The sequence below is a fragment of the Equus przewalskii genome, chromosome 1 (assembly GCF_037783145.1).
Source record: "Equus przewalskii isolate Varuska chromosome 1, EquPr2, whole genome shotgun sequence".
NCBI lineage: Eukaryota > Metazoa > Chordata > Mammalia > Perissodactyla > Equidae > Equus > Equus przewalskii.
This window is the reverse complement of record NC_091831.1, coordinates 144,215,251-144,235,958: the sequence shown is the minus strand read 5'-3', so window position 1 is coordinate 144,235,958 and position 20,708 is coordinate 144,215,251. Positions and strand designations below refer to the sequence as shown.

General features: G+C 44.1%; 1 protein-coding gene across 4 annotated transcripts in view; it reads left to right on the top strand.

Annotated features, from left to right (window-relative positions):
* The window catches only part of SQOR (sulfide quinone oxidoreductase), a 44,729-nt gene that overhangs the window by 8,143 nt on the left and 15,878 nt on the right, over positions 1-20,708 (top strand). For all 4 annotated transcript variants that reach the window (XM_070581172.1, XM_070581161.1, XM_008524834.2 and 1 more), the window contains exons 2-4: positions 11,876-12,126; positions 14,597-14,767; positions 20,128-20,181. In XM_070581172.1, the coding sequence (XP_070437273.1) occupies positions 11,893-12,126; positions 14,597-14,767; positions 20,128-20,181 (459 nt within the window). In that variant the 5' untranslated portion in view covers positions 11,876-11,892. The remainder of the gene's footprint in view (positions 1-11,875; positions 12,127-14,596; positions 14,768-20,127; positions 20,182-20,708) is intronic.

The window sequence follows — 20,708 nt, the reverse complement described above, 5'->3', positions numbered from 1 at the left end:
AGGACAAAGGAGGCCAGTTGATGCCTCTCTTACAGCTCAGCTCTCAGGACTCAGAGCAGGGCACAGAAGGCTGGAGAGAGATCTGGAGGGCAGCCACCATCTCTCTGATTCATTTACTGATGCTGTTCTTCCTCTGGGTGTCCCTTCCCATAGCATTTCCATTTGTCAACATGCTGCCAGTCTTTAACCTCCTGCTCAGATTCTATCTGTTTCACCAAGCTTTCACTTTCCTTCCACTAATCCAGAGATGATATAGGTGTTGGAAAATAAAGGTACTTCACTTTTTGGTAACTGTTCCTGAGGACGTGGCTGTGCTCACTCTTGGTAGACTGCAGAGGTTTTCTGCTTGCTGCCACCAACTGTCTGGACCATCCCAGGGGATGACAAGAAGGGCCCAGACACTCTATGAGTGTCAATGGGGACAGATGGGACCAGAGCCTGGAAGCAGAATCAAGCTGGGCTGGACTTTGGGCCATGGATAAGATGAGGAAAAAAGAAAGGGCATTTCGGGAGGGTGTAATGGGAGGACGAGGGGCTGACATGTGCTCCATCTCACTAGAACAGAAGCTCTGTCTGCACAAGGACCTGATGTGACACATTCCTTGCTTTTCTCCCAGCACCTATCACAGGGCCTGGCACGATGAAGGATCTCAGTAATTGTCTTAGTCTGTTCGAGCTGCTGTAACAAAATATCACAGACTGGGTAGCTTACAAACCACAGAAGTTTGTTTCTCACAGTTCTGGATGCTGGAAGTCCAACATCAAGGTGCCAGCATAGTCGAGTGAGGGCCTTTTTCCCAGTTCATAGCCGATGCCTTTTCACTGTTTCCTCACATGGTAGAAGGGGCTTGGGATCTCTCTGGACCCTCTTTTATGAGGGCACTAATCCCATTCAGGAGGGCTCCATCCTCATGACCTAATCATCTCCGAAAGACCCCACCGACTAATACCATCACCACTGGGGGTTAGGATGTCAACATATGCGTTTTAGGGGGACACAATCATTCAGACCGTAGAATGAACTAATGAAATAAGTGGATTTATTTAATACCTTTACATGTCAGATGTGTACACAATGAATGAAAGTGGAACTTAGTTCATTCAAAAAAACTGTATTGAGTTTGGAGGAAAACCCAAAGCACTGGGACATACCTACTCAAGCTCAAAAGAGAAGGATGTGTACTTTCTAACTACCCTTAACATGCCAATATTTAAATGAGACCTTCTAACATTAAAAATACTTTCCCCTCAAATTTGGCTCACCTTATTCTTGGCTTACATTTTCAGTAGCTGGCAAGCTCTGCTGTTCTTCTCTTAGCATCTAAAGCTAGTGCACTGGGACTGGGACCAGGACTGAGGTGGGGAAATTTCTGTTCATCAGCGCAGTCTTTGTATGTAGCAGATACTCAATGAACACTTGTGGAAACATTCTTAGATATGGCAGAATTGTGACCATGCAGATTTCATGTAACTCTATTGTTTCCATAAAGATATACTTACACATTTAGCATAGCTAAATGTAATTTAATTTGCATACCTTTTGTGCAGGCAATAAATCTGTAAATAAAAATATAACCTTGATTATGTTTCCTGATTTTTGGTTCTGCATATTTAGCCATGCTATGATTGAGACAAGTTCAGAAGAAGTATACACCTGGATTTGTACATATATTTATAGCCTGTAGAAGACTCTTCCTTAGACACCCTTCTGAGCACTTCTGGCTGAGGACACTTCCCCTTTGTTTTTTATTTTTATTTTTTGAGGAAGATTAGCCCTGAGCTAACATCTGCCGCCAATCCTCCTCTTTTAGCTGAGGCAGACTGGCCCTGAGCTAACATCTGTGCCCATCTTCCTCTACTTTATATGTGGGACGCCTGTCACAGCATGGCTTGTCGAGTGGTGGGTAGATCCCCACCCAGGATCTGAACCGGCGAACCCCGGGCCGCCAAAGCAGAAGGTGCGAACTTAACCACTGTGCCACTGGTTGGCCCCAACACTTCCACTTCATCAAGGTTAAATGGATAAAAGAGATGTGAGAACTTTCCTTCGTGGAGAAGATAGCTCAGGTTTCAGTACAGCAGCTGATAGAGCGTGTGACAAAGGAAAGGCAGGCCTGGTGATGTATTCTTCCAGAGTCATCATCGCATTAAAAAATCATACTGTAGCTATGTTATTTAGTTGCAAAAATTTGGCCTACTCACCCACGTAATTATAACATTCGAAAGTAATATGTAATTAAATCGCTTTTTAAATGCTGCCTGGCAGTTCAGCGGATATGTAAGGAGAAGGAGCAGAGCCAAAATTTGTTAAACATGTAAAATCTTCCATCTGACTCAACAGTTGGTGAATGCTTTTAAATGTAGGTGTATTAGAACCTGCCTGGGAGTTGTTTTAATCAGGGATGGTGAGGCCAGCACATCAGGAGGTGACTCCTGTGGAGGAAGGTTTTACTCTGAGTTCCTCAGGAACAGAAGGTGTGGGGCCACACAGGGAAGCACCCAGGTTGGTCGGGAGGCAGAAAAATTGAGGGGAAAGCGTGGCAAACCTACATTGTGGTTTCATGAGGTAGGGTGAACAGGCTGACCAGGTTTGGGATCGGCCAATTTGAGTAATTTTACTGGGCTCCGTGGTGTAAGGACTGCCTTAGTCGTCTGATGTCTGGCTCCAGGAGGAGGGGGTTCAAGTATGGGCTCTGGGTTGGTTGGATGACTTTTCAAGGGTATGGTCTCAGACAAATTTGTTTACTATCTTTAGCAGTTAGCTAACCCTGGGAAAGGCCATCTCTTTAGGATTAACAAAGCCCCCAAATGTCAAATCATAAAATCAGAAAACTGAAAACATGATCAGTACAATAGGACTCGAAAAATCTCCAGGAAGCTTCCATGAAGTGTCTAATCCAGTGCCATTGATAAGTGCCACGAATATGACCACATCCTTTACCTGCATGTACTTCAGCTTAAGATGAGATCATCTCAGGAACCATAACATTTATGGGGCAAGGCTTGGCATTTTCTTGGCATCCAAAGTGGTACTAATCTGGTCAGAGTAACAGTTCCCTTCCTGAGATTTTCCAGATTTGGACCTGCCCTTTTATAGTTTAAGGCAGAGGGTGTGAAGGTTAATTTTACGTGTCAACGTGACTGAGTCACGAGGTTCCCAGATATTTGGTCAAACATTATTCTGGGTGTGTCTATACGGATGTTTCCAGAGGATTCGGTAAAGCAGATGGCCCTCCCCAGTGTGGGCAGCCTCATCCCGTCAGTTGAAGGTCTGAACAGAACAAAAAGCCTGACCGTCCCGTGACTGAGAGAGAATCCGTCTGCCTGACTGCCTTGAGCTGGGACATTGGTTTTCTCCTGCCTTTATACATCAGCCCTTCCTGGGTCTTGAACCCGCTGAGCTTTCATGGAAACTGCACCACTGACTCTCCCAGGTCTCCAGCTTGATGACTGCAGATCTCAGGACTTGTCAGCCTCCATAACTGTGTGAGCCAATTCCCGGGAGTGTCCGCCATGTAACAGAGAAGTGATGACGTTTGCTTCGGTTCCCTCCCTCATTTTTTTCTATCTCCTCCACCTGGTTTTGTCCTTTATTGGCAGTGTGGCCTTGAGGATGTAACCAGTGTCCTTGCAGCCTTACTTTTTTCAGTTGTAAAATGGGGTTGGTATGTACCTGAAGCATCTAGCATGGGGCTTGGAACATGGGAGTCTGGGGTGGGGCAGCGATGAGCCAGTTTTACAGTAAGGATCAGGATCCAGCTTCGGATTGTCCAAAGCAGCCATTTATGTTGGGGAGGGATGGAGGGGATTGGCAAAGCTCAGGACTGGTAGAAGGAGGGGCCGGCAAGTTCAGCAAGTCCCAGAGGGGTGGGAGGGCACTAAGGGGGATTTACCCAGAAACAAATGAAGTTTAAGCTTCCCGGCCTCTCTCGCACAGGCCCCTGTGGGTGCGGGGATTCCAGGCGGGGAGGGGTAGCCAGGTTGTGACCAGGAAGCAATTCTGTGCTTGTATTTCTGATAAACTGCCTAAAGGAGACCTCAGGATCCAGACATTTACTGTGATTTATTTTCTCACTGAAAATTGATATTAACTATTGTATCTAATTTTATGTTTGTAATTTTGGGTCCTCAAATTGTATAGACTTCAGTGCTCATAAAACCTGGATCTGCCCCTGCCTGGAGGCCTGCCCCTCTGGAAGATGACGTGTGGGGCCACTTGGGGTTGCAGCACTCTTGCGCGGTGCCCAGCCTAGCAATGAGGCTGTCCTGAGATCCGGAGTTGGGAGAAGGTCCAGACCAGAAGATTTTTTCCTCCTTGAATTGCTGCTTCAAAGAGCATTCAGAAAAAGTTGCTGTTCACAGAAAGGACTCATTGTAGCTCTGGCCCTACTGCTGACTCATTGTGTGACCTTTGGAAGATCACTTTGCCTCTCTGAGCCTCAATTTCCCCATTTGTAAAGTGGTATCAAGACCTCCAGTGTGGCTCAGGTGTGGGCCTTGTTAAGTGTAAAGCTCTCTGCACATGGGAGGGAAGTATTGAAATTGTGCTGCTGTTGCTTGTACTTCTATTATCTTGCTATTACTTGAAATAATTGTGCCCAGACCTTAACATTTCAGTGACTGAAGAGCAAAGCCAATGCCCACTCTGACACCCTGTTTTGATGTTTTCTTTTGCCGTTTCATTCATTCGTTTTAACTTTTTATTGGGGAAACGTTTCAGTATATACAAAAATATACTACCACAAGGAATGCCCATATAAATCCATCAGTTGGCTTCAAATTATTATCAACTCATGGCCAATCTTGTGTCATCTACATTTCCCACCTACTCCACTTCCTGTAAGATTTTCAATCAAATTCCAAATCATTTTGACTGTAAGAATCCCAGTATTTCTAAAAGATAAAGGCTCTTAAAAAATTATATCATTGGGGCTGCCTGGTGGTGTAGTGGTTAAGTTTGCTTGCTCTGCTTCAGTGGCCCAGAGTTCGAGGGTTCAGATCCTGGGCTTGGACCTGCACTGCTCATCAAGCCATGCTGTGGTGGTGACCCACATACAAAATAGAGGAAGATTGGCACAGATATTAGCTTAGGGCCAGTCTTCCTCACCAAAGGGGAAAAAATTGTATATCAATACTATTATTTTACCTTGCCTCTCCCTCAAAAAACCTAAAATATTTTCTTTTAATTTGCTTATAAACTAAAATTTAATACCATACTCTTCCACCCCACTCCATGTGGCATAAACTACTTTAAATTTGAATGTAGGGGTCAGTCCCATGGCCAAGTGATTAAGTTTATGTGCTCTGCTTTGGTGGCCCAGGGTTTTGCAGGTTCGGATCCTGGCACATACCTAGCACTGCTCTTCAAGCCATGCCAAGGCAGTGTCCCACATAGCAGAACTAGAAGGACCCATCACTAGAATATACAACTATGTACTGGGGGGCTTTGGGGAGAAGAAAAAAAAAGAAAGATTGGCAATAGATGTTAGCTGAGAGCCAATCTTAAAAAAAAAAAAAGGAATGTAAATAAAATTTAGCTGGTAGGCATTTTTCCTGAATTATTTCTTAGGTCTAACGCTGTGAGAACTCAATTGAGGAATCAGTTTGAATTAAATTCTGCTGCTTAAATTAGTGATGTGGGCTTAGGCAAGTTCTCTAACCTTATGTTAAACCTCAATTTTCCCATCTGTACAATGGGGATACTAACACCCCTTTTTACAAAGTTATTGTAAGGAGTCTCTGAGACAGCATAAGTAAAGTACAACTAGTCACACTCTGTAAATGTTAGCTATTATTATTATGACAGGTTCTCCCTACTTTTTCCTATCAAGTTCTGCCTTCTGGTAATTTGGCTGAGAGCTGTAACTGATGAAGCCTTACACCTGATTTAATTTAACAGGCCCAGAAAGGGGAGGAGCTAGTGGAGGGGCCTTCCAGCAGTCTCACCACCTGGGCACTAGGTGAAAGCCCAGCCTGTACTGTGTAGTCAAGACTCACTTGTGTCTCTGAGATTGGAGCCCACAGGGATCCAGACCATCAAGACAGAACAGCTCAGAGTAACCTTGGTCCAGGGAAACCGGAGGCAGAGAGGTTAGGTAGGAGGAAGGGAGTGGGTGGTGAGAGCTGGAGGCTCTTGGTTGTCTGTTTTCCTCTTTGATGTTGGAAGTGTTCTACGAAGGTAATATGTTAAAAGTTGGCTTTGTGGTTATTGAAACCGAAAGCAAAGAGGGCCCTGCCTGGTGTAGGCTTGAGAGAAAACAACTGCGAACCATACAAAGGCCCACTGTTTCCTCAAGAGCAAAATAGCTGAGAGGTTGACTACAGGTCTTGCTGGCCTGATGGATCTTTCATTAAAAATGCTCTGAATAATCCTTGCTTATGGGCCAGATCTCTTTGAACTCTGCCAGGTGTCCTAGCTGACACCCAGTGAGTAGCATGTCACATTACCCAAGATTAAGGAGATTTTGACACAGGCGATCTGGACTGCCTGTCCAGGAAGAGCCTGCTGTGGGAAAGTATGGGGCCTCTAAGACTTGTCTGGACCAGGGCCTGGAGCCAGCAGCCAGTGATGTGAATAGGAGATGCCTGGGAGGCTGTCTTATCTTTCAGTCAGCATGGATTTTACTTCTCCAGTTAGATCACAGGGAGAGCAAAGCATTTGTTTTGATCCTTTGAAGGAGGCACTCAATTGATTTAGGATTAATTGAGGACTTTTCATCCAATTTAGGGGCATAGTATTATGTAATTATAAAATGTGTTGCATGGCCACTTGTTAAATGAAAGTTAAATTTGCCTTACTTATTGATTTTAAAAGTATGTGTGTTTCACCTTGTAAGAATGTGGAGAGAAAGTGGCTGCCTTCTTTGGTATTATTGATAGTTAATTCTTCTTTCTTAACCTATCAAGTACATATGTTTCAGGCTAGCTTCTAGGGAAACTACAAAGTCATATTAGATTTATACTCCTTAGTTATTTTGTTGGTTTTCTGTTCTAATCTGCTGACTGCAGGGTCAAGTTTGGCCTTTGTTTTCTTTTTTTTCGTCTTGTGGTTCAGATTGTGTGACCGTTGCTTCCTTCAATTTGTCTGTTTTTTCGGTTGTTGCTATAGACTTGATTTAGGTCAGTGTCAGAAATTCTGATTGGTTCCTTGAGTGATATTTTCTGATACTACTCGTGTCACCAAATGTATGATTTTTCCGACACAACCAGTTCTCCGACACCAACTGGATGACCAATAATTCAATTTAATACTGACGATAACCCCCAGCAGTAACTAGACCCCACAGATTAAGTGCTCAGACACACAAGAATGCCTCCACTTCAGATGCCAGCTGCAAATCGGGTCCCAGGTGACCCATATTTCTGTCTGGTTGACTGCAAATTTGGGGGTTCCTAGGATTCTCCCTCAGGTCTGATAATTTGCTAGAATGACTCACAGAACTCAGGAAAACACTTTGCTATAACAGTTTGTTATAAAGGATCAGGAACTGCCAAATGGAAGAGACACATAGAGCGGTGTATGAGGGGTGAGGTGGCACAGAGCTTTCATGCCCTTGGTGAGTATGCGGTGCCACCCTCCTAGCACTTCAGTGTGCTCACCAACTCGGAAGTTTTCAGAATCTTGCTGTTCAAGAGTTTTTATAGAATTCAATCTCCAGTAAGGCTGAAAGTTCCAACCCTCTAATCACATGTTTGGTCTTTCTGGTGACCAGTCTCCATCCTGAAGCTATCTAGGGTCCCACTCTGAGTCACTTCATTAACATAAACTCCAGTATGGTTGAATGGGGCTCAAAATTATTATATGTTATTGAATAACAAATAACTCCTATCATTTAGGAAATTCCAAAGGTATTAGAGAGAGCTTTGTGCTAGGAGCAGGGGACAAAGACCAAATTTCTCTCTCTATATATGTATTTTATTGTACTGCAGTTCCAAAGTGGGATATTACAAAATTATGATTATGCATTATTGCCCTGGGTTGTTTCTATCTTTGGCTTTGTATCATGCCCCACCTTCTCCACAAATAGCATTAGATTATGGTTCTGGTTTTTTCTGATCTGGATGTTTAGATGCTGTTACATTGTTAGAATGAGAGTGTCATTGAGATTTTCAGGTGTTTTGACACTTGGAACTTTTCTTCTAACAGTCTTTTGTGTTTTTGAAATTATTGTTTATAGTTCACAGCTGACGACTCCAAGGGCAAGACATTCTGCTTGATGACTGTTATTAATGAAGTTGATGAAACTGATTCAAAGGACTTTGTGTTTGTAAATATTGAATCCAGAAATAGGCCTGAAGCAAACAGAACTAACCTCCTTGGCTGAATGTGGGAAATATTTGCAAAAGTTCTTCCTCTTTCTTTTTATTTATTAACTATTTTTTATTTTTATTATTTATTTTTTTGAGGAAGATTAGCCCTGATAACACCTGTGCCCATCTTCCTCTATTTTATATATGGGACGCCTGCCACAGCATGGCTTGATGAGCAGTGGTTACGTCTGCGCATGGGATCCGAACCCGCAAACCACAGGCCACTGAAGTAGAGCATGTGAACGTAACTATTATGCCACAAGGCCAGCCCCAATGCTTCCTCTTTCAAGAGAGGGATCATGGGGTCTTAGGCTGAAAGGGAACTCGGGGGTGAAGTAGACTCGATGGAGTGGCAGGAAACCGGAAGCTTAGCCAGGCCTCCTTCTAGATCCTTGTTTTTTAACTCTTTCCATAGGCTTAAGATGTAGTGTCGGGACCATGAAAAAGTGGGCTCCCTTTTCTGGGAAGTGAGGAGTTTTGCTGTGATTCTGTCATTCTGTGGACGTTTAGAAAAGCAGGATGTGATGGCTTTCTATCCACCATAAAATATCTTCTTCCTTCCCTATCATCCTGCTTGGTGATTTCCTCTGCTCCTCAACCATAAAAAAAAAAACAAAAAAAATCAAACTGAGTGGTTTTCAAAATTTAAAATGTAGAATTCATTAAAGAAAACTTGAGAAAAGCACACACAAAGAAGAGGAAAAAAATCAATTATAGTTATAGCAAAACATTGCTAATATTTAAGTGTTAGTACCATGAAAAATGGTTTCCCTTTTCTGGGAAGTGTGGAGAAACAGAATATATATATATATATATAATTTTCCATTTAACATTAACATATTAGCATTGTTCTGTTGTTGATAAAGATCACAGAGATAGTAGAGTGTAGTGGTTTAACATAGAGCCTCTGGCACCAGAATGCCTGGGTTCAAATCAGTCTACAGCTTACAGGATGTATGACCTTGAGGGAGTCATTTGACTGCTCCTTGCCTTGGTTTTATTGTCTGTAAAATGGGAATGATAATGGCAGCCAACTTGCAAATTAAATACTATGTAAAAGACTTAATATATGTTAGTGATTATCATCAAAATAGATTTTATTATAATATTAATATATATGTATATAGTAGAAATTTAATAAAATACAGAAAAGCAGAAGAAATCAAGATCACCTCTTATTCTAAAACCCAGAGAAAACCACGTACCCAGTGTCAGCATTTTGCTATCTGTTTTTAAATGCATTTTCTCTGACATAGTTGAGTTCATATTGTATTTAGTGATCATAACACAAAAAATTTATAGGCTTTTTGTAAACATAATTTTAAAAGACTTATGTAGTCTTTTATATAGTTGTTCCGCCACATGCCCAGCTGGGTGAGCAGTGCACAATGGGTTGCCGAGAGACCAAAGAAAAGACCCAGAGACAGCAAATGAGACATATGGGTTTATTGGGAGTTACTTACAGGGAAGATCCAGTGGTGGCCAGCTGGACAGGAAATGTGCACCTGCTACTGCCCTCTGAGAGAAGCTGGCTTAAGTAGGCAGAGGAACAAAGGCCACCCGCTTGCCAAGGGAGACTGTCCCTGTCTCACCTGCATTCCAAGGACCAGAACCCCCCTGGAGGGCCTCCATGTTCCCTCAGACCATGAGGATCTTTGTGCTAACTAGCCCACAAGAAAGTGGCTGGGTTAACCAACCCCAGGACTATTATCCTGAGTGCTGGCACGTAGCCCAGACAAGGAGCCTCAAGGACACATGGTTTTAAAGGGGGGCATGCTGCCTAGTGCCCCTACAATAGTCTTTATATAATTTTGTGTAACCATATTTTACTTAACCTTTCCCCAAAGTTTCAACATTCAGACTGCTATCTCTGCCCCTCCCCCAATATTCAGTTGAAGTAATCATAAATTAAGCTTGGTTAAAACACTCTGGAACTTGAGCCTTCCTTGGCCAGTGTGGAGCCTACATTTTTCTGTAACCAGGCTGTAATCAGATCCAATCCTCAAACCAGATAGCTGAGGGCTGACTATATTATGACTGAATATATGAGAAATATCTTTGCAAAGGTTTGTCTTCTTGAGTCTTAAAAGACAAGAGTCCCAGAAGTGGAAATGCAGGGTCAAAGGATGAGAAATGTTCTTTTCTAGAAGATTCATATTGATTTTAAACTTGTGGCAACAATGTACAAGCTTGTCCTGCTTACTGGGGGCCCCCATGTTCCCTCCCCACAGATCTGAAATATTGAGGAGGTTGTCGCGGTGCCAAAACACTGGAATAGAGTTAATCCTGATTGAAATCAGCACTCTGGCTCCTCCTTCTCCTCCCAGTCATTTCTCCCTCCCCCAGGACCTTTCCTTCTTCCTTTCATAGCCTTTTTCCCCTCTCAGCTTCCTCTAATCCCCTCATGTAGGCTTCCTCTTCTCTAGTAGGGGGAAATGCATGTAATTAAATCATTCCTGTTAAGAAGTGAGTGACCTTAGCAGCAAGAAGTGTTATCCTTCAGCTGGGTACTTGCATTTTAATAAAGGGTTGCTGGAGCTTTGTTGAACCCAAAGGACTGAACTTGATGGTGGAATCTGGACGCTGTAATACCCAGAGAGGGAGATATTTTGCATCTGGGCCCTCCAAATTATGCAAGTAGATGGTATATCCAAGATATAAAGCCAGTTCTATGGATGGGGTGAGCCAAGGCCAGTTTCTGAGAAGCCTTTATTTCCTCATTGCCAAAGCACTGAGTGCTCAGAGCAGAAACCCGTTTTCCTAGAGGTAAAGTGTCTCTCTCAGAGGAACTATTAAGGGAAGATTGTTTACTGAATTGGATATAATAAAAGACTGGTTAGCAGCATGTGCATATTCTTTACATAAAATATAACTTAATGATACCAGGTAGGGCTCCTTTTATGGCTTTTTTATCATCTGGTTGAAATTGTCAAAGGTGTGGAGGGCCTTTGCTTGTATTTCTGTCACCAGTGATTTGATTAAATTGAGTGTCCCTGGGCAAGCAAAGCTAGGAGACTCTGGGCCCTGATTACCTTGGTCTGAACTCTGGGTTGCAGAATGTGGGTTTCTTGCTGGACTATTTCTGTTTCAGCAAAGTCTTAGGAGCCCTTGATGGCAAGAGATTGTACAGGTCTCTATCTGCAGACTCATACATCTTTGATGGATTGAAAAGCCAAAGATAGAGTGTGCCTGAGAGGAGAATGGGTGACAGCTGGATACAACCACATGATGCCCTAGAGTTTTTGGGTGGACAAGGATGGTATAGAGAAATAAATAGAAAGAACTTAAAAAGTAAGGCTTACTTCGTTCAAAGAAAGTCTTAGATGTCCTGAAAGGCGGAAAGGGAGAAATGGAGAAAGGGAGAGCTTAGCCGATTGTTAGTTATCAACTGAACACTCTCAGGACACTTTGGAACCACAGCCAGATGGGAAGGTGGTCTTGAAGTGAGATGGTGGGCACCAACTGGAGCTGGCCAGATGCCAGCCTCCCCTTCCTCCCAAAAAGAAAATGCTTTGGTCTCATAGTGATCCCTTCCTGACTCATAGCCTTATCTGTTCCTTTCTAGTCTGATCCAGCCTGAAGATGACCCCCCTGGTCTCTGTGGTGTCGGGCCCCCGTGCTCGGCTCTTTGCTTGCTTCCTCAGGCTGGGCACTCAGCAGGCCAGCTCACTTCAGCTGCACACAGGAGCCAGTCTGGCAGCCAAGAACTACTATGAGGTGCTGGTGCTGGGTGGCGGCAGTGGTGGGATCTCCATGGCTGCCCGCATGAAGAGGAGAGTGGGTGCAGACAACGTGGCCATCATTGAGCCCAGTGAGGTAAGTCTCCTCTTTTTGAGTGTATGAGTGTGTGCGCATGTGTGTGTCTGTGTTAGGGGTGTGCTGTCATGTTCCCAGGTTAGTGCTTCTCCTTCTGGGCACAAAAAACAGGCCCTCAAAGGGATTGGGGGAGGGTAGAGGGAGGGAGAGAGAGGACAGATCTCTTGGCTTTCTCTGTTCTTCTCTGGATTAGTTTCTTAGGGCTGCCATAACAAATTACCAGAAACTGGGTGGTTTAAGATAGATTTTCATTCTCTCACAGTTATGGAGGCGAGAAGTCCAAAACCAAGGAGTCAGCAGGGCCATGGTGGAGGGGAGGGGGAATCTGTCTCGCGCCTCTCTTCGAGCTTCTTGTGGTTGTGGGCAGTCCTTGAGGTTCCGTGGCTTGGAGTGGCATCACTCCAATGTCTGCCTCCATCTTGACATGCTGTTTTCTCTGTGTGTTTCTAGTATCTTCAGGTGACCTTCTTATAAGGACGCCAGTCATTGGGTGTAGGGCTCATCTGATCCTCATTTTGAGCAAGAGTATGAGTAAAATGAGCATGATCTCGTTTTAACTTGATTACGTCTGCAAGGACCCTACTTCCAAATAAAGTCACATTCACAGGTACTGGGGTTAGGACTTCAACATTTCTTTTTGGGGAGAGACAATTCAACTCACAAAATCCTCTACCTCCCACCTCATGTCCAGAGAAAAATCAGTGGCCATTGTACTTTCCTATGGCTGTCCCAGTCTGGAGAAAGGATGATGCATTGAGGAGGCCTCTGGAAAAGTGTCAGTGGGTTTGAGAAATTTAAGTACAGGGGATTATAAACAGATTATAAGGAAGAAAAAGGCAGCAGACACCTGGGGGGAAGTTGGGAAGTGTTGGTAAGGCACTATTTCATGAAAAACATTTTAGGATTATCCAAAAGCTTCAGAAAAATATTCAAGATCTTTGGTGGGTTGCCTAATGTTTCCCGAGGAACCAGATGTGCACCAGCTGGGAGTTGTATCCTTGGGAGGGAAAAGCAAAATGGACCTGGTGCCTGTTTGGTGGGGAGGAGAGGGCAAGAAAGGCACAATCCTTTTCCAGAAGTCTCCCCAGTACCAAATGAGGCTGCCCAGGGCTATGTTGCAATCTCTGATTGTTATGCTGTGATCTGAGAGGACAGTAGAGGGCTCTCTCTCTCACTTTCCTTTTTAAAGTGACTTTAATTCAGGGACATTTTAAACGACAATGGTCTGAGAGCTGTATCAGGAGGCCTGTGGTGTGTTGTAGCTAACCCATGGGGAGGTCTCCCAGAGGGGCTACTCTTTGTCATCAAACGAGAGCTCCTCTGAGGCACTGGATTTAACTCAGGAGGCCAGAATCCCATTTGTCCTGCCCCATGAGGAGATGCAGGACAGGAATCTTGAAGGAACTGCCAGTGGCTCAGGCATTTGGCATTTTCCCTCCTGCGTCTGGTTTAGCGATTGCTGGAGCTGATGCTTGTTCGTAGTCTGAAAAAATCCTCGCCTGTATTTTCATTCCTTTTTCTGTTCAAGATGGACTTGAAATCATTGAGCTCTCACAACTGGAGACCTCTGCCCCCTCTCCTCTTTGAGCACATCCATCACTGGCTCTAGGGACATTGCAAGGCCATTCCTCTGTTCTCTTCACCTCTCTGTGGGTATTGGCAATTCTGTCCAGCTGATTCGAGGCGTTTTGTCAATGTTGAGAGCTCTTGGTCCCGCAGTCTACTCCATGAGTCAACTGGAATTCTCAGAGGCCATTAAACCAATCTAGTTTTTGCTCTTGAGTCTAGAACTTTCACAACTAACTTAGATCAAGAGTGGCCCATCTGAAGCAAGAGAACTCCAGAAAATAGTGGAGGTTTGGACATTTGTTGCATTATGGGATAGGATCTGGTGCCCACTGGCTTTGGATGTAAAAGCTCCGAGAATGGAGAAGAGGGCCTGGTAGCATTGATAGGGAGTGCCTGCGGTCCGCCGTGGGCCTGGGAAACCCAGCTGGAAGTTAGTGAAGTCTCAAGGATCCCCAGAAGTGGCTGTAAATTTTTCAGACTTACCATAGTCCCACAAACTTCTGAGGAACCATATTTAGGCTGCTGGGCTTAATTTTTCTTTATATCTGTGGACATAAACGTATCCGTAATGTGTGTGTATATGTATAATATGTACACGTTAAACACTAAGTCAACTTTCAGCAATAAATAATACAATGGTTACTAAGGATAGTTTATGGCTTTTTTGGATGATCTCGGCAAAATTCTTGCGTCGGTGACTGCCCTTCAGAGCTTAACGCAATAGGAGACATCACTGGGTGGGGGATGGGAGGGAGTTGGGGAGGGCTAACCTGGAGACTTTGCTGTGCAATGCGCCAAGAGGTAGGAGGGAGTAATTGAGAGTCTAGCTCATGAAGCTTTAGCTATGACCCTTTTGATCAGCATCAAATTGAAATGAATCTCCAAATACTTTGATTCTCAGAGACATTTCTACCAGCCAATCTGGACGCTGGTGGGTGCTGGTGCCAAACAGTTGTCCTCATCCTTCCATCCCACCGTGAGTGTGATTCCATCCGGTGTAGAATGGATCAAAGCTAGAGTGGTTGAGCTGAACCCAGACAAGAACTGCATCCACACAGACAACGGCAAGGAGGTAACACCAGGTTCCTTTGGGTTCTGTTAATCTGAGGGCTTGTATTAAATGCACAGTGGTTATCAAACTGGACAGCTTCATGGTGGGAGGGTGGTATATATGTGTGTGTGTGCGTGTTGAATACCACATGGGACGGGAGGGTGTGTGGTGGATGGAGGATGGGATAGATGGAAGGACTGAGTGATGTTGAATTAATAAATGAATGACTAGGAAGTTGTGGTTGAACACCCACCATCTGCCCTATTGCTTGAGGTACAGTGTCTTGCACCTGAATGTTTATTAAACAAATACTACTGCTACATGTTCAAATAGCAGGCATCTCTTTCCTTTTTCCTTTGAAGCAGTCAAGCTTCTCTACCTGAAGGGGCTGTTGGAAAATATCCACCCCAGTCACACTAGGGGGCGCTCTGCCAGAGTTGTAAGGGAACCGAGTGACTCTCAGGTTTGTGCCAGGGCTGAGAATTGCTGCTGCCGGAGCTGGAGGCTCATAATTGCTCTGCACCCTCTAGAAGTCTCCTCCCACAATCACCACTCAGGGATCAAAGTTTTTCAGCAACTGCTGCCTCTTGTGTTTGACTGAGGGGATGAGAGCAGGATGGTGAGACAGGCTTAGAAGCCATCTGCCACGTCCTGCCTCCTCAGCGGCTGCTGAGCCCAGGACAGTGGCCCGCAGCGCAGCCATCATGCAACACCCGGCCTGTTCCAGGCTCTCGTGGTTCTTGGGCCTCCAGGGTGTTATTAACCTTAATACCCTTCCTCCTCTCTCTCCAAATTGGGCACTCTGGCATCTTCACAGAATTTTAGAATCTGAGAGTTGGTGGAAATCTGAAAGGTTTTCAAGGCCAGCTCCTTCCTCAAGGCAGGGACTCATTGGCTGTGGGCATTCTCAACCTTTCCTTGGGTCACGGCTCTTTCTGAGCACCCGATAAAAACCGCTCTAGAAAAATGCATACATGTACCACATTTTGCATCTAATTTCAAGGAGTTCAGTGACTGTTTGTAGTCTGTCCCTGAACCCTGATCAAGATTACCTTCCTTCCTTCCTCTTTTCTATAAATATTTATTAAGCATCAACTGTAAGCTAGGTACAGTTTTAGGGATATATGAGTGAGCAAAAACAGACAAAAATCCTTACCACGCTGGGTTTTATGTTCTAGTGGGAGGAGGACATACAATAAACAATAGACATCGTAAGTAAATTATATAGTGTGTTAGAAGGTGATATATATTAAAGAGAAAAAAATAGAGCTAAGTAATTAGGATTGGGGCACATGGGCGTCGAGAGTGGAGTTTAAGATGGATTGGTATTCAGTTTAAGATGGATTGGTATTCACACATCCCCAGCCCAGGAGGTCTCAGACAACATGATTCCTCTGGACTTTTTTTAGACAGACAGGTTATATGGCAGTTCCGCCTCTGCCGAGTCAGAACCCACCTTCCTGTAGTCTCTTTCTTGTTCTCTCTTGGGCCCCAGGGCGTTAGTGGCCCTAATACCTTTCTTATTCCTTGTCCTTCCTCTGGTGTAGGAGAGAACGTCTTCTCTCTTTTCCGTGGAGAAACCCTTCAGCTATTTGAAGATGGCTCTTATCGTCTGTGTAAATCTATTCTTCAGGTAGATTGTCCCCCTGTCCCCACTTTCCTCAACTCTTCCTCATATTTCATGGTCTCCAGTCCCGTCACTGCCCTGCTCTAGATGTCATCTGGCTTGTTAGTGCCCCCATGAAAGAGGCCCTGGAAGAGTAGGCAACTCTACAGAACAGCCCAGAAGAGAGTGGGACCGTTCTCTCCCACCGTGGGATATAGTGAAGTTAGCATGTACCACAGTGCTGATTCGTGCTGGGCTTGAGGTCAGTTCAAACCTCGGGGGCCTTTTTTTCACATGATCCACTGTCAAGTCAGACTTCTTTCATCCTAAAATACATACATACATACATACATATTTAGTTATTTTAATTAAATAAAAAATTTTATATATTATTTCCCTCCTGTTGGTGAGCTTCCTTATTTTCCCCAGCGTCCCCAGGAGAGCAGACTGAATTAAACACAAGATTGTTCTCAATTCACAAGACTGAGCTTCGTGGCTCATTTCCCTTGCTGGTGTGCTGCCGGCTCAGGGGACCAGGAGCCTTGTGCCTTATGACACCCATCCCCCCTTTGGTACTGCAGGGCCTGCCTCCTTGATTAGACCCCTTTGCATGGCAGGAATAGCTCAGACCCTCTGTGGTTGAGTTCCTGCTCGTCTTAAGGAGCATAAACTTGTCTTATCTCTCAAGGTGAGAGGCACTGGTGGGTGTTCTCACTTCTGAGCCCTGTTTAGACAGCTAGGGCTTAGACCCTTGGGAAAGGTGTAGTGTCTTGTTTTAGGCTTGGGGAAGAAGTCGGTGTGAGCTGGTGGGACTCTATTCCAAGATTTTTTAAGTGAAATTATTCCACAGACAGATATCAGAAGTCTGCGTATAACATCTCGTGGGAGATATCATCTTGTTGGTTTTAGTTCCTCCTCCCAACTTGCCTGGATCTTTTGGATTCACAATTCTGTCATCCAGTTAGCTTTTTTCCCCTATCCATTATTCAGGATGGTTTCATTTAAGTTCTAGGTTTTAATTCTGTAACACATCCCTAGAGAGCTTTTCCTAGCTTACATAAATCAACATTCTTTAGCAAATATTTTTAAATTGACCAAATCATTCCATTCTTAGTTTACACTTTTCTATCCTATTCACAAGGTGAAAGACTGAGTTGAAGGTACTGCTGAATCCAGACTTTAGTATGTTTATGCCTCTTCCCTGACCCAGAGATATGTCTAGAATGTGTCCCATAGGCTCTGTGGAGACTGGTCCTTGCTCCTTCTCCAGACCTGATCTGGATCTGCTCTCTCCGTTGTTCCTGCTCCAGCACACTTTCCTCTTATTTCCTCCAATGCCTCGGGCTCCTTCTTCCCCAGGACATTTTTACGTGCTGTGCTCACCTCTTCCCCTAGCTAACCCCTACTCATCTTTAGCTTAGATGTGACTCCTTCAGGCAAGCCTCCCCTGTCCTCCTAGACTAGGTCAGGTTCCCCCTAGACATGCTATCACAGCATTCTGTGATTTAGTAACTATTTGTGTGGTTATCTGGTAACGCCCATCTCGCCCACTAGACTGAGTTCCTGAAGGGGTAGGAATTGTGTCTTCCTTTGATGTTGTATGTCCATTACCTAGCACAATATCTGTCACATAGAAGTGCTCAGTAAATATTTGTGAGCAAATTGTGTCTCAGTTTCTTTATCTGGAATATGGGATTAGTAATAATACCTACCTCCTTAGGTTGTTGTGAGAATTAAATGAATTAAAACATGTAAAGCACTTAGAGCAGTGCCTTGCACAAGGTGAAAGCTCCAGAAATGTTGCTGTTATTACCTTTAAAAGAATATATGAAAAAAGGGAGAGGACCCACTGTGAGCCAGCATAGTTCTTGACTGCTGACTGACTGAAAGCAGGTTTGCAGTCTGTGAACACATATTGGTGTTCTTCTTTTTCTAAATTACTCAGAGACATCTATTTAGCAGATGAGACTAGAATTTTGCAATAGAGGAACATCCCATTTACTAAGTTGTTAGTGTCAGAATTTACCTCCCCCACGCCCTGTATAAAATGGGAATACTTGCCCATATTTAGCCTTCTGGCTAGGTCTGGACTGTTCTCTGTTTTGCTCAAATTGCTCAAGAGGCTTGTCTACAAGCTTTTGCAATTCCTTAGAGTTTAGATCATCTGGCCTGGAAACTGGAGCTCGTTCAAGAAGCTTGAGGCTTTCTTTTTGTTCTTTGCTACCTTAGGGTTTATTCTCCCTTCATGATTTTTTTCATAATCTTAAACTTGTCTGTTACTAGTCCTTAAAAATAATCAATATTGTGCTCTAATAAAACATTCAAGGCACGAACAAACCAAAGGTGTTTTTCACTGACAGTGTTCATATGTTTTGCCTGTGGATCATCACCCCCAGACCCCATGCCACCTCTGACCTCACATACCTTGAAGACCCAGCACAGTTCAGTCAGCCATTTAATGGGCCCAATACAATTTCCTGCAGAATAAGGAATTTCAGGGCACCAGCTCTCTATGGATAGGCAAATCACACAGAGGAAGATGTGTATGTTACCTATCCACTTTGATAAATGGTGTATTTCACAAACAACTGAAAGCATACATCCATCCATCCATCCATCCAACAAACATTACTGAGTTCCTCCCTTTAATTTAGTGACTGCGTTAGATTCTAGGGATATGAGGAATAAGACCTAACCTCCATCCTCTGGAGTGTTCAACGTAGTACGGAAGACATTACTCCTATAGACAAGTGCTATAGAGCATCAAGTACACTGTGCTGAGGGAGCTCCTGGGAAGGCCCAGCAGGGAGGGGGATAGAGTCATAGGACGGCCTCACTGAGGAGGTGACTTTGGAGCTGGTCTCCTGGATCCCAGGACAGGACCTGTCCAATAGCTTGCTCCCCTTAGCCCCCCAGCCTGAGCCAAGCACTTTTGGGTCTTGGAGTCCTCACTCTTCAACTGTGATCTGCTCAGCCTGCTGCTCCATTTAGTACAAGATTGTGGCAGTCACCACCTGTTGCTTCTTTCTGGGCTCCTGACCTTCACCACAATCATTCTCCACCTCCAGTTTTCTAGGCAAGTCCTTCTCATTCACATCCTTCTTGCTTACGCTTTCTGACCTCAACTTGTCTTCCTTCTGATCCTAAACCCACATTTCCATCATGATAAATACGGGTGCTTTTGCCCTCAGCATGAATAATCACAATACCCATATTTAAAGAGGGAAATTTTAAGTTCCAAACAGATCATTAAATAAGGTCAGGTACATTATGTCACATCCTTTTCAATAACCCTCAAAGGAGCAGTTTCTCAGTTATGATATTGATCCAGTCCGTATGACAGGTCAGATTTGCTTGGGATTCACACATGGCCCCATACATTTTAAAGAAAGTTGATTGTCTTTTAAGGTTAGGAAGTCATTCTCCCACGCCTCAACATGAAAAAGTGTTAACACAAGCACCACACAAATAATTGCGCTTTCTTTGCTATCGCTCTCCAATGTGTAAAAGCACAGGAGGCTCAAGCTCTCAGGGGCCACGCACGTTATACAATATTTGGAAAGCAGTGCGATGTGAGGCAACAGAGAATGGTGGGCAGGATGGCAAACTAGAGCGTGCATTCCTCCCTCCCGCCCTGCCCTCCACCCACAGCCCCAAGCCCTTCACATTCAGAAATGGAAACATGGTGGTGGCCGCACGTGTCTGGGGCCTGAGTCAACCCTTGGGTGGCCACTTTTGGGATCTTGGTCTAAAATCACATTGTTTTGTGTTGCAGATCTCCTACAAATATCTTATCATTGCTCTCGGAATCCAGCTGGACTATGAGAAGGTACCGTTTTAAACTACTTCTCTATTACGCTGGCCTACTTAGGCCAAGATCAAACACTGCATTAAGCTGCTTTATATTCATTTTGACAAGAAAAGAGTCCTAAGAAACCCTCTTCTAGTTTTATTTCTCAGCAGTCTTTTTATGGTTTAAAAAAAAATCTTCTCTAATATTCTGTCAATGATAATATGTTTTAGCTCTAAGCTTTGGTCAGAGTTCAGCATGTCCATGCCCTCATAGAGATTCTTGCAAAACAGCAGCCTTTTCCACACTTACAAGAAAACTACTTTTCTATGTAGGGCTGAGTTGGCTGTATTACAGATGAGATTCTCCTTTGAAAGTAAGATTTCAATTGTGAAAGCTTAAGCAGACTTTGAGGGTAGAACACCAGCCGTTCGTTCATCAGGGACTGGGAGGACGTCTGGGTTTTGTTGTGTAGAAGCTGGGTTTTTTGGTACAAAGTGACTGATGCAATGCTCGATGCCATATAAAGCTACCTTAGAAGTTCCTTAGATCTCCCTTTTCACTGA